Below are 13,248 nucleotides of genomic sequence, written 5' to 3'. Positions count from 1 at the left end.
AAACCGAGGCCCAGAACATTCCTTTTATTATAGAAACAGTTTGATTGTGTCTCCAGGGCTGCCACTCACTGAGGGAATAATGAACAACACTGTGTATTTTACTAAAAATAGTAGGAATGGTAATAAAAATAGTAATAATAACAGCAGAAGCTTCCGTCTACTGAGCACGCTTACTTTGCACCAAGCACTCTACACGCATGGTTATATATATATATATATATATATATATATATATATATAGTTGTATATGATCAAATGAAAAATCATTCATTATGTAAATTATTGGAGACCAGCCCTTTATGTAACTTGAGAGAGAAGGGAGAGAGACTTTGGAGATAATTACCTTTTTTCTGTCAAACTCCAAGCCTTTGATACCAATGTTCACATCCAGCGCTTCCACGAGAAGTTTCCGTGCTTTTGCAGAATCCAGGTAGCAATCAGGGCACTGGCAATTGTCCCTGAGCCACACGGCGGGGTAGAGCGACTCTGCGCCGTCCTGCCAGAGGACTCGCATCAAGTGAGCCCCGTCCAGCGCTTCTGCCTTTTGGATGGCACAGTGCATGTTTTCGGTCCTCGCAGGTAAGTCTCGTCAGCCACCTGCCACGACAAACCAGCGTTAAAAGGAGCCTCAGGCAGATCGGGCCTGAACTTGACCTCTAGGAGTGTGAGCGATTCAAGTGGACTCTGGCTTCTGCTGTTCCCGGAGCTGCCAGTCTGCCGTCTGATTTATCAGCGCTGGGACCTTTGCTCTGGTGAGAGTGTTTCAAATGCTGTAAACAGAAACACAGTGACTAAAGGTACATAAGACAAATGTGCTGCGCCAGGATCCAGAGGAAAAGAATTCCTTGTCTTTCTCACAGAAATTTTCCATACTAAGTTCAGAGCCAAGGACATAAGCACTTTTATAATTATGTTTGCATGAAAGCTCTGTAATTTTTTTTTTTTTTGTGAGGAAGATCAGCCCTAAGCTAACAACATCTGTCACCAATCCTCCTCTTTTTGCTGAGGAAGACTGGCCCTGGGCTAACATCCATGCCCATCTTCCTCCACTTTATATGGGACGCCGCCACAGCATGGCTTGACAAGCGGTGCGTTGATGCGCACCCAGGATCCGAACCTGTGAACCCGGGGCCGCGGAAGCAGAGCGTGCACACTTAACTGCTATGCCATTGGGTGGGCCCCGGCTCTGGAATTTTTTGAGGGAGAAAAACGCTCTACCAATTGAAAGTATAATAGTCACACCTGTGCTGTTTTAGCTGGTGCCCAACTGCACGCGCCTGTTGAAAAAAAAATGCTTCCACGACACTCGGTTAGTAAACTTGCTCTAGTGAGAGGAATACTAATGCAATTTCTTCTTTTTAAGAGGTACTGTACATTGGGCTATTTCTAGTCTACCCTTTACTGTTTTACATATACAGTGCATTTGCTCCAGGCTATATAAGAGTTTCCGGGCTCTGCGAGGAACTTGTCGGGTTCTTTCTCTGAGCTTTTCTGTTTTAATAGAGTGTGCCTTGATATTTCAGTTAGTTTACTCTAAACCTTTACCGAGTACTTTTATGAAACTTCACTTTACTTGGGAATACATGACGTCTTTTTGTTAAGAAATCCATGAAATGTGAGGACCTGCTATGTTTATAGGACAGGAATCGAGTGAAGAGAGGCACCTTGGTGTTACTGACCGAGCACTTCAGTGTCGATTTTGATTCCACTAATGACTGTCTATTTGACCTTCAGAAATCGTGTCAATGTTGTAAATCTTACTTTCTTCATATATCATTTTGCAGGACTCTGAACTTATATGGAAGAAGTAGAACTTATACGGAAAAAGTAGAATTTATATGGAAGCAGTAGAACTTCTTAACTTCTTCTATATAAAGATTAGCTCACCATTAATAGAAGGTGACATGTGTGAATAGAAACAAGACCTAATTGTCTTGGGGCGAAGAGGAGGCAGGTGCGCACGCGCGCAGACACACACACGCACAGTGACTGCTGACAAATCCCATCTCCGTACGAGGCCCTGCAACAGGCATGCAGCATTCAGTGACGAGCAAGACAAAACAGCTTCCTGTCTTTCTTGCACTTATAGGTAGGAAGATTTTATACGTTGTTATAATAACTTTAAAAAATACTTGACACAACATTAAAAGAAAATAGCTTTTAGGTGACTGTTTTGCATACACTTGCTCAAATCATTAGCTTGGATGATTTAATCACATTATGAAGCAGAGTCAAGAAAAAAAAGATCGCTTTCTCCATTTCGCTCAATCGCGCTCAAGTTATCTAATGAAGAGAGGAGAAATACAAATCACTGGGCCTCATGCTTATTTCTACTTGGGAACTCCCATCTATTTTGTCCTAATAATTTATATAGCAATGAGAGAGCACTATTACCTAAAAAAAATCACCCAAAATATAATTTAGTTCCAAGCTGGGCATCTAGCTCGCAGATTCGAGTCCGGGGCCCTGGGGAGGGGCCCCAGGATGTCTGCGAGGTGGGGAGGGCACTCCGTCTTCCTGACAGGAGAACGGATGCTGCCGGGGTTTCTTGTGCGTGTGGTTTCAAAGGACAGTGATGGTTCCAGGAAGTCTGGGATAATATAACCAGACCCTAAATAACATATGACATGCAAGGACCGACAGCACAAAGGTACTAAGTTTTTATCTAAGTCAGGGGTTGGCAAATATTTTCTGTAAAAGGGCAGACAGTACCTATTTTAGGCTTTGCAGGCTATATATAGCCCCTGTCATATTTTCTTATTTTTTTTAACCCTATAAGAATGTAAAAACTATGCTCGCTTTCTGGGCTGCACAGAAGCCGGCTGTGGGCCATACCCGGCCCCTTGGCAGTAGTTTGCTTGCCTGGATCAGGTTATCTGGGACACGCTGTGCTACAGTGGAGCACAATCACACCTAAACACAGAAGGTCGTTCTCCTGTTCCTCCTGGTGTATCAGGTTGTCATTCAAATATATACTAAGGATCTTCTTCGTGCCTGCTGCACTGGAGGGTACAGAAATCACTGTGAAGTTCCAGACTTCGGTGAAAAGTGAGATAATCCTAAAAGTGAACCAGGAATAAGGCTGTGCAAGAACGGCATTGATAGCTGCCTGGGGGGCTCTGGGGACCTCCTTAGAGAAGATGGCTATTTGAAGAAGTCTTAAAGGATGTGATCAATGCTGCTGAATGTGTATTGATTCCATCTTATTTTCCGTCCTCACTAATACAACACTGATCTCTTCAGAGCAAGCACGTGACTAGTAAACAGCTATGTCTTCCAGCTTTACTTGTAGCTAAGATTAGAGTGTGATATAACCCTGGCCAATGAAATATATTTGGAAATTGCTAGATGGGGAGATTTTCAAAAAGGAGGTAGACTTAGCTGCCACATGACATTTTGCCTTTTCTTTTCTGCCTGCCTGGAATGTAGAGGTGGTAATGGCGATGGAGCAGTCATTTTGCAAACATTTGGCAACGAGCAGAAGGATAAAATCTAAAAGAAGCCTGGGCTCCCCGTGGTTCTGTGAGATCTCACTGCCAGTACTGGACAGTGATGTTGGGACTTCTTTCTACATGAGAAGAGTAAGCCCCTTAAACCTCTATTTGCCAGCTCATCTGGGTACAGATAGGTTAGATCACAGGAGGAAAATGTTGTGAAAGGTCATTCCAAGGAGAGGGGGCGGAACGAGCCAAGGAACTCCGCTTTGAACGCATGGAATGTGAACAAGAGAAGATATTTGGTTTGGCTGGAGTAAAGGCTATGAGGGAGGATACTGGTTGAGAGAAGTTAGAAGGCATGTTGAGACCAGATCAGGAAGCACCCTGCATAGCAGGATAAGGGGTTTGGGTTTCCCTCTGCTATAAATGGGATATTTTTTATTTTTTTTTTTAGGCAGGAGATTAACAAGGAAGATGGTACTGACAGTGTGTATGGGGTATTGGAAGCGGGTGAAAGGACTGGGATTAGAGACACTGTGTGGAGTTTTTGTAGTAATCTAGTTGAGAGGATCAGTGGGAGTGAAGTGTGGAAGGAGAGGTGGGAGAAGAGAGGGAGTGAGCAATGCTGCAAAGATGTATTTGAGATTTCCCTCAGTTTTCTTTGGTTCCTTCAGTAAAGACCATTTCATGAAAGAGAATGACTTTGTTCCCTGTTTTCACAAAAAACCAATTCTTTTATGAGCTTACTTAAAAAGAGCAATTACTGTACTCTATTAAAGATAATCAGGAGATGCCGTACAGAACGCAGTTGCTCATATGGACACCCATATGGGAGTGCGGATGTGTTTACCAGGCATGCAGCTCAACCAAGTTTTCCTCTTAGTACAAGGCTATGCTTTTTCAGTGGGTGGCAAGCAGACAGAGAGATAGGGAAGATTCTGCTTTCAACGCAAGTAAATGTCATCACAGATGATGGACAGCCCACAAGCAAAATAGAAGCAAGAAAAAATTATATACATGTATCCCATTTTGTTCATCTTGTTATTCTTTGTGGTACTTGACTTGATCTATTTATAAACTGATGGATTATTCACTTGCTAAAACTACTTGCCAAGAATCAAAGGCAAAAGATGCCTCAAAATATCAACACACACAAAATAAACATATGAAGCTTGAAAGCTCGTCTTCTTTCTGCTGAGAACATATCTACCTTTTATTTTTTTATTTATTATTATTATTATTATTTATTTATTTATTTTTTGTGAGGAAGATCATCCCTGAGCTAACATCCATGCTAATCCTCCTCTTTTTGCTAAAGAAGACCAGCTCTGAGCTAACATCTATTGCCAATCCTCCTCCTTTTTTTTTTCCCCAAAGCCCCAGTAGATAGTTGTATGTCATGGCTGCACATCCTCCTAGTTGCTGTACGTGGGATGTGGCCTCAGCATGGCCGGAGAAGCGGTGCGTCGGTGCGCGCCCGGGATCCGAACCAGGGCCGCCAGCAGCGGAGCGCGCGCACTTAAACGCTAAGCCACGGGGCCGGCGCATATCTACCTTTTAAAATACAATTTACATATTGGTCCTGGCTTGACTTTTCAAATGAACATAGGATGATTTATCCCACGATACTGGTCCTTCAGTTATTGTAGACATAATCATGTGTCCCCTTCATTCTCTCTCTGCTCTAAATTACCCAGTTTTTTTGACTGTTCTTCATGAGATGTGACCTCTAGATTCTGCACTTTTCAGAATGCATGGTTACTTCCCAGTTTACAAGTACCTTTCAAAACATGAGGCTCTGAATTATATAAGATACCATAGATGTAACATTTCTAGTATAAAAAATAGAAAAATTAGTACCTTATATGAAGGAAAAGTAAAGAAATATCTAGATTTTTGACTTTTTTTTTTTTTTTAGCTTGAGAGTTTGGAAGAATAGTGGTACCTGCTTATGGGATCTTGTGAAAGAGCAGCTGGTTTGGTTCTAAAATCAGAACATTGGTTTTAATTACCTTGACGGTAAGGTGAGTAGTAGGGGTAGTAGAAGTGTAGTAATAGTGAGAGTTTACATTTACCGAATGCCTTCTTCATGCCACTCGCTGTTCTAAGTGCTTCATACACAGTAACGCATTGAATCTTCATTGCAACTCAGTGAAAAATCTACGGCAATTACCCAAATAAGCAGCAGACAAGAGAGGCTAGGGGAGACCAGAATAAAGATGATAGTAGGATCCATCTTAAGTTCTCCAAGGGAGTAAGACAATGAAGAAAAACTAAATCCTTCTTATCTATTTATTTATTTACTTATTTGTTGGTGAGGGAGATTGGGCCTGAGCTAACATCTGTGCCAGTCTTCCTCTACTGTGTATGTGGGACGCCACCACAGCATGGCTTGATAAGTGGTGAGCAGGTCCGTGCCTGGGATCCAAACCCTTGAACCCCGGGCCACCAAAGCAGATTGGGCAAACTTAACTACTACGCTGCCTGCCGGTCCCTCATTTATTTTTATCATCAAAGTTCCATGTGTGTCAGTGTATATTCTAAGCTCAACTCATTTTCAATAATGTCTTTATTAAAGGGTTTGAAACTGTTCAATAATGTATTCTTTAATGGGTTTGAAATTGTTTCGGTTGAAAGGATTTTTATAAAACTTGAAATTGGACACATTGATTCTTAATTGATACATTGTTTGAAGGGTGCATTTCCACCGCCATTAAACAGTGTTCCTGTACTTAATGATGGCACTGTGCCTCTGTCCCACTTACTGTTGAAGTGGCCACACCTACAGATGTCTACACCAACAAACACTAATTACATTCCAACCTGCCATTTTAAGTTTTCCATTTCTCTCTTTCTTCCCCTTCCTCTACCTAGCAGATTTGAACTGGAGAGAGAAAGCACATTTCCACTATTAGGGCAACTTGAGACTCTTGCTCCCAACCTGCCTGGCCAAATGGACATCCTGAGGAGGGTATTCTGAGACAGGCGGTGATGTCAGGACCTGGCCAGGGGAAGGCTGCCCCAGGGCCCTGGGAGAGCGTGGAAGAACTGGAAAGACTGGGTGTTGCTGAGGTTAAATTGTTTGGGTATCTAGGAAGGAATGGGGAGGAGCCTTTCTACTCTCCACAATCCCTGTCTCAGCTGTATGACAAACACAAACAGACTCCAAACTAAACCATGGAGAAACAGGAAAAGAGTTCCCCTCTTCAAATTTTCTTGGTTTATTTAAAGCTCTACTGGGGCAAATGTGATAAAAATTTAAAAAGAAAAACATCAAGGACCATCAGTATTTGAAAGCAAATGCTTTCTGAAAATTTATAGGCTTGTACATGACTATGATTTGTTGAGTCTGTTTTTCAATTTAGCCCACTTGACTTGTTAAAATTGAGCCCTGTTGAAGCATCATAGCCATTTCGTTATTTGATAAACTATTGTGTTTCTCTGAAGAAAAGAAAAAAAAAAAGAAAAATAAAAAAGTAAATACTCCTAGCTATACATATATATATATATATATGTATATATCAGTGGGACATTTTTGCTCAATTAAAAAGCACATATAAAATGGAAATGTTTATTTACTTTACACTAATAATTTTGCTTCTCCTTAGCCACAATTATAACTTAGTTTATAAAATATCAGATTGGTTTTGGTGGGAGGGAGGAGTTTTGCCTGTCCTGAAAAACAGACTGTGGATGGGGAGGATTCCTATCTGATGGGATCGATTTCTTTTAATTTAATCCCATCACTCGTGTGTGTGTGTGTGTGTGTGTGTGTGTGTGTGTGTGTGTGTGTCCTTCCTAGCTCACTCGCCACATTTTTCCCCTTCAGAGTTACAGAAGTTTGTTTAGGACTCCTGTTTGGCACAGCTAAACTGTTTTAGAAATTATCCTGCTTCAGTGATGAGTGTGGTTTGGTTTTTGTCTTTTTAAAATTTTATAAATTCAAATTTTGTCAGTTGGTTTCTCCAGCAGTGTTTGGAAAATCAAGAAAGTGGCTCTGAAAGTTAGTTTATGCATTGATCTTGGAAATAAAAAGAACTTAGAACTAGAACTCTCAGAGCCAGAAAGAAACAAGCTGCAGTATCACTGGGTTCAGTACCCTTATCTGATGTGCAAGGAAAGGGAAGCTCAGAGCGGGTGGGTGTGACTTGGCCAAGCCCACTTTGCTGGTTAGCGGGAGAGGTAGCCCCAAAGCTAGGTTTACCAGTCCAGTGCATGCATGTAAAGTGAATATTTGCTAGTTCTAATAAAAGAGAGTGCAAAAATTCCTCAAATGCTAATTACAACAAATCTGAATCATAGGTTTCGGATGAGATTCTTAGGAAGTTGATGTGGAAACTTCGTAGTTATTATATATTAAATTAAAATTGATGGAGATTAATAATATACACCTGAGAAGGCTTATTCATCTACTGGATTACTCACATCTCAAAACAAAAGGCTGTCATTTCTTAACTGTTTTTTGTAATGGAAGACAAGAATAGAGTGGACTCACAGTAGAGAATGTCAGGACCTGTTGGTTCCCGTCGTCTTCTCCTTAGGTGAGCCATCAGCCCGCTGTCACACAGCAGGGCCCTCTACTGTCTTTGACCTCCTGCTTTTAGATGGTGGGATCAGAAAACAATCAAAATACAAGAAAAATGCAAATTGTGTGGCTGCATGTGTGCGAGGTATGTATAAAACCATTTATTGAGCACTGACGATGTTCTAGTCATTTTGTTAGTGCTTTCTATCATGCTAACCATATTTAATCCTCTAGAAAACTCTAAGAGAGCAATGCTATCACTTTCATTTTACAAATGATCTTGAGCTTGGACAGGTGAAGTACCTGACTTGGAAGCAGAGGAAATAGGAATCTTGACCAGTATATAGTACTACATCGTGGAGAATCTATGGCTGAATAATTTTCTAGGCAGTAATTTCAATTTACCAAAAACATACGATTAACCTAGCAGCTAAATCTCAAGATTGTTGGCGGTAAATTGACTTCACCATCTGACATTTCGTCGTTGGAGGGAGAGGCCAGGAAGAAGTTTTCCAGACATTACACCATACATGATTAAAAAATTACTATTCTTTTATATTTCAAACTTTAAATCATAAAAATCAATTAATTTCCACTTGGTAAGGTAGAGGTTGGCCAGACTGTATTTGTAGTGTCTGAACTTTAATATCATTTGAATACATACACACTCTACTCACTACCCTATCTACCCAAGGCCCTTCAACTTAGAGGTTGTTTTTTCTTTTTTTAACTTGATTTAAAGTTAAAAAAACTTGGCTGAGCTGCTTAATAATTCATGAATATATTCTCATGTGAACAATGAATTCTATAAAACCGTTAGAAAAACCAGTCTAATCTCTTGAACAGTTTCACTATTCCGTCTGCTGTCTTGTTTAAAGTATCAGGGGCCAGCCTGGTGGTGTAGTGGTTAAGTTTGCCTGCTCCACTTTGGTGGCCCCGGGGTTCACAGGTTCAGATCCCAAGCGCAGACCTACGCACCGCTTGTCAAGCCATGCTGTGGTGGCATCTCATATACAGAAAGATGGGCGTAGAAGTTAGCCCAGGGCCAGTCTTCCTCAGCAAAAAGAGGAGGATTGGCAACATGTTAGCTCAGGGTTAATCTTCCTCACCAAAAAAAAAAAAAAGTATCAAATTTTGTCAAATACTTTCTTCCTACATTACAAAAAGGAAAACAACTTCACTCTGATGGAATTACCACATTCAGATTGGAACTCAAATGATCAAGACATTTGTTTACTGAGGTAATACAGAGTACTGGGTCTAGATTTTAAGATTTCTGTATCTTTGAATCAGAACCTATATTCATTACAAGAAATCCTATGTTTTTAATAAAATCAATTCAAAATACCTGTCATGTCTCTTCTTGAGCTACATTCAGGGAGCAAAACAACTGAAAGGGTGCACATGGTCTTAATTGACCAGTGTTCTAAAGAGCCTGTTCCCTTCAGTTTTGGGCTGAACAAAGGGCCAATGTGTATTGGATTGGGTTGTGGATTATTCAGGGAACATTTCCAGAATCCAGCCAGAACCCTCCCTCCCCCACCACCCAGGCTCCTTTTTAGACAGTATCCTCTCCGTCCTTTCTGTATGCTTTCAGGATCAGCTGAGGGACTGCAAAGTAATTTGACTACTAGATTAAGCCAAGCATAATTGGGAAAGGGAAGCTGCCAAGAAGAAATCAGATCCACTGCATTCCAAAATCAAGCCTCTTCCAAATGCCTGATGGGCCATCCCCGTCGCAGCCCACATGGCTGTGAGGTACATGCGACTGGATTTCCAATTGGATGCTACCCCCTCCCGATCCATAGACCTGAATCCACAAGCTCTTCCAATAAGGGAAAATCGAGATCAATCATACCTGTTCTCAGATGTGCTTTAGTTTCCAAACCACGCAAAATACACCAAGGAAAGAAAACGTTGGCTTTGATCTTAAATATCCTTTGGGGAAGGTGCCTCCTGGTGCCCGTCACATCCCAGATCGACCTGCCCCCGGTTCCCTTCGGCTGTTGTAGTGCTATTACTCAGAAGCCTTTCTTTCTGCTCCTGGCAGCTCCACTGCAGCCCTGCCCCCACACACAGCTGAGGTTTGCAAATGAGGAAGGATGTCCCAACCTGAAGGTGTAGCCGTTCCTGAAGGGAGATGGAGGTTAAAGAAAAGAAAAGAAAAAAAAAAGAAAAGAAAAGAGCTTTTATGGCCTAGAGGAGAAGCAGTTAGAAAGAGAAAATACTTGACCTACTACAAGCGCCTGGAGCCACGAAACCCCAGGACTCACTGCAAGGCACTACCTTAGTGCAGAATCTTTCCTGATGGAAGGAAGGCCAGTCTTCCCCTGTCCCGTCCCCTGTCCCTGAGCCAGCAGAGCAACAGAAGCAAGTGAAGGAGCTCGTTCCCTCCTGTCCCACCTGTTCACAGCCCTGGCTCTTTTCCTTCAAGTCTCACTTGGAGAAAATGCGTTGAGATGCGCATTTAACAGGGAGGAGCTACCAGCTCCCACCTGAGCAGAGGTGAGCTGGGATCCATTTGCCCATAGAATATTCCATGTGAGCCTCTTTGGAGGGAGCTTGCCTAGTTGTCAGGGGCTGGTAGGAAGGTTGGGATGGGTCCCCCTGAGCCCAGTGCCCTCCTTTCTCTGCAGCTTTGGCTGGAATACACAGAAGCTGCCAGAGAGTGTGGGGCTTTTCGGAAGGCCCCTGGTTGCCCAGTGACTTGACTCGCAACACACAGCCCTCAGGGCGACAAAAGGGAAAGGCCAGGGTGGGCCGTGTGCCAGGGCCCCAGAGCCTGGCTACCTGGCACTCTGCTGGGGAGTGCCCGCTCAGGGGCGGGGCTGGTGGACAAGGCTCAAGTCCTAGTTCCTAACGGGGTCCAGATCCCGTTAAAAGAAAGTCTGCAGGTGGCAACTAAAGCCCAGGAAAGAGATGCATGAGCCCTCCGGCCTCTTCCCACCCACACCACCCTTCCTGGGAAGACACAGATGCGACCTCTGCCTGCAACTTATTACTTCTTGCCGCAAGGACTCGCACAGCCGTGAGGCTCAGACAGGCAGGAGCAGAAGAGCTGACCGTGGAGAGAAATGCAGGCTGATTCTCCTGCGGCCTCCAGGGTTCTTGCCCAGGACAACTCTCCCTTCCAGAACTGCTTCGGCCCCTCCCTCCATGAGGCCCATCAGCTCCTTTCACAGTAAAATTTAAACCATGTCCCTTCATCTGTGGTCCCCTCCTCCATCTTCCACCTTCCTTCCTCCAAGTTCCCAGGTCAAATTACTGACACCCAGTGTCCAGGGACAATAGCACCAGGTTTTGTTTCCCATGTGTGGGGGCTGGTGTGTGTATGCGGGGTGTCCTCAGGAATGTTGCCGGCATTTTAAACTCACAGTAACTAAGGTTATAGGTATTCCAGAAGCAGTCAGTTAATTATACTTAAGAAATTCAGAGGACATAGCAGAAATGCACTCAACTAATTTTTATTTCACACCTTGTGCTTTACTCACAAGTACTGGAATAAATTAAGTAAATTCTGCTTCAATTTTAAGAAAGTTGTTGAAAAAAATGTGTTGCATGTACATGGTTTCTAATAGAAGAGTGAAACAAAACGAGAACAACAAACAAACCTGTCAATAGTTAAAGCTTAAAAACCTGCAAATAAGGAATTAATTCTCACATTGAAAACAAACAACAGACAAACAAATCCTGCTCTTGACTTTGAGAAGCCTTTTTAAGATTGAAAACAAATGGGCCTTTCCCTGAGGGTCCTCTGCCGTCTGTTAGCCCTTCACAGGTTCGGCTTGCCTTCACTAGCGGCCTCTCAGTGCCCTGTCCTGGACGTGACAAACATTGTGGTATTCTGGATGTCAGATGGAGCAAAGGAGACCATAGTGGTGCATGAATGACAGAAGGCGTCAGTACCAGAGCCAGAAATGTTGACATTCTGCCGGTGTGTTTCTTTTTTTTTTTTTTTTTGGTTTAAGACAAATTTGTTCCCAAAAATAATTCCGTGTTAAATACAGCTAACTGAACTTAAGTACAGCCGATGCGTTAGACATTAGAAACACATTGAAACTCAGTTTTCATTTTAAACAGAAATATAGTGATACCCTCATTCTGGGTGAGCATGCACGAATGAAAGATGCTCTGGATCACGCGAGAGACTTCTTCCGTACTGTCTGAACAGCAGGATCTGGAGAGATTGAGCAAGATCTCACTCCGAGATCTGAAGGTGGGCTGTGTTTCCAGAGCAGGAGGCCGTTGGAGCCTGCTGACTCCAGGGGCAGTGCGTTTGTATTGCATCGTGTTTAGCTCACGGTGATGCTCAGGGTTGTCCTGGGCTAAGAAGATATTCAGACGGCAGGACTGTTTAGCTTGAGTGAAATCTAGTACCTATGGAAAGATCTGCTGCTTACACCATTTCCTAGTTTGAAGACGGAAAAATAGGATTTGCAAAGGATACTTGCCATATACAAACAGTTGATAGACAGTAGTACTCTTTTTGTTTAAATTTTAGTAATTTTACAAAGGTTTAAAAAATACAAAAAAAATTTTTAATGATATTAAAAAGACTATAATTTATACATACCTCTATACTAAGAAGAAAAACGAAATAGCCCATAATCCCACTGCCCTCATATTATCAGAAATAATATAGAAAGATATTAAATGAAAAGTTGTCTTTCTCCTCCCTCTTTTGAATTCCTTTTCCCAAAGGTAATTGCCATTAGTAATTTTTTTTTGCCTATACTGAAGTATTTACTATACACATGTGCAACTCGGTGGTGTGCTGGTAAACGTTGAACAACCAGCTCTCTGTGCCCATGAGTTTCTAATTCTCAGGTAAATAATGAAAGTGCTTTTATTACCCATGGCGGCAAGACCCATGAGCAAGGAGCGAACCAGTCCAGAATTTGCAAAAGGATTTGTCTGGGTATAGAAGGAGCACTTGCATTAGCAGGAAGCTGGCCTGAGTCCTTCTGATAGCAAATGTTGTGATGACAAATAAATATGAGTAGTCATTTTGCTAGCTAAATTCAGTAGTCAAACTCTGAATATTGTCCTTCAGTCGCCAAGAACTTAGTAATTTCTTAGTAAATAACAAGCTGTCAATAAACAGTAATTATTAATATTATTTTACTTAGGCTGAAAAGAGGGGTGGTAATATAGCCCATGTAATCTTGAAAATAATGTGTTTTAAACGTTTAATATTTAAACTATTGTATCTCCTCTTAGTGGAATGTGAGCTCCGTAAGGGCTTTGGGGCTTCTGCATTGTGTGCTGTTCTTAGAATAGGCAGTG

General features: G+C 42.2%; 1 protein-coding gene across 1 annotated transcript in view; it reads right to left on the bottom strand.

Annotated features, from left to right (window-relative positions):
* Window positions 1-10,438, bottom strand: part of BBOX1 (gamma-butyrobetaine hydroxylase 1) — a 57,069-nt gene extending 46,631 nt beyond the window's left edge. Inside the window, exons 1-2 of the mRNA XM_058546156.1 lie at window positions 9,821-10,438; window positions 344-597 (exon numbers count right to left, since the gene is read on the bottom strand). Of these exons, the coding sequence (XP_058402139.1) occupies window positions 344-562 (219 nt within the window). The 5' untranslated portion in view covers window positions 563-597; window positions 9,821-10,438. The remainder of the gene's footprint in view (window positions 1-343; window positions 598-9,820) is intronic.
* Window positions 10,439-13,248: the final 2,810 nt, after the last annotated feature.

Source organism: Diceros bicornis, chromosome 7 (assembly GCF_020826845.1).
Source record: "Diceros bicornis minor isolate mBicDic1 chromosome 7, mDicBic1.mat.cur, whole genome shotgun sequence".
Classification (NCBI taxonomy): Eukaryota; Metazoa; Chordata; class Mammalia; order Perissodactyla; family Rhinocerotidae; genus Diceros; species Diceros bicornis.
This window is presented reverse-complemented; position numbering and strand designations above follow the sequence as displayed.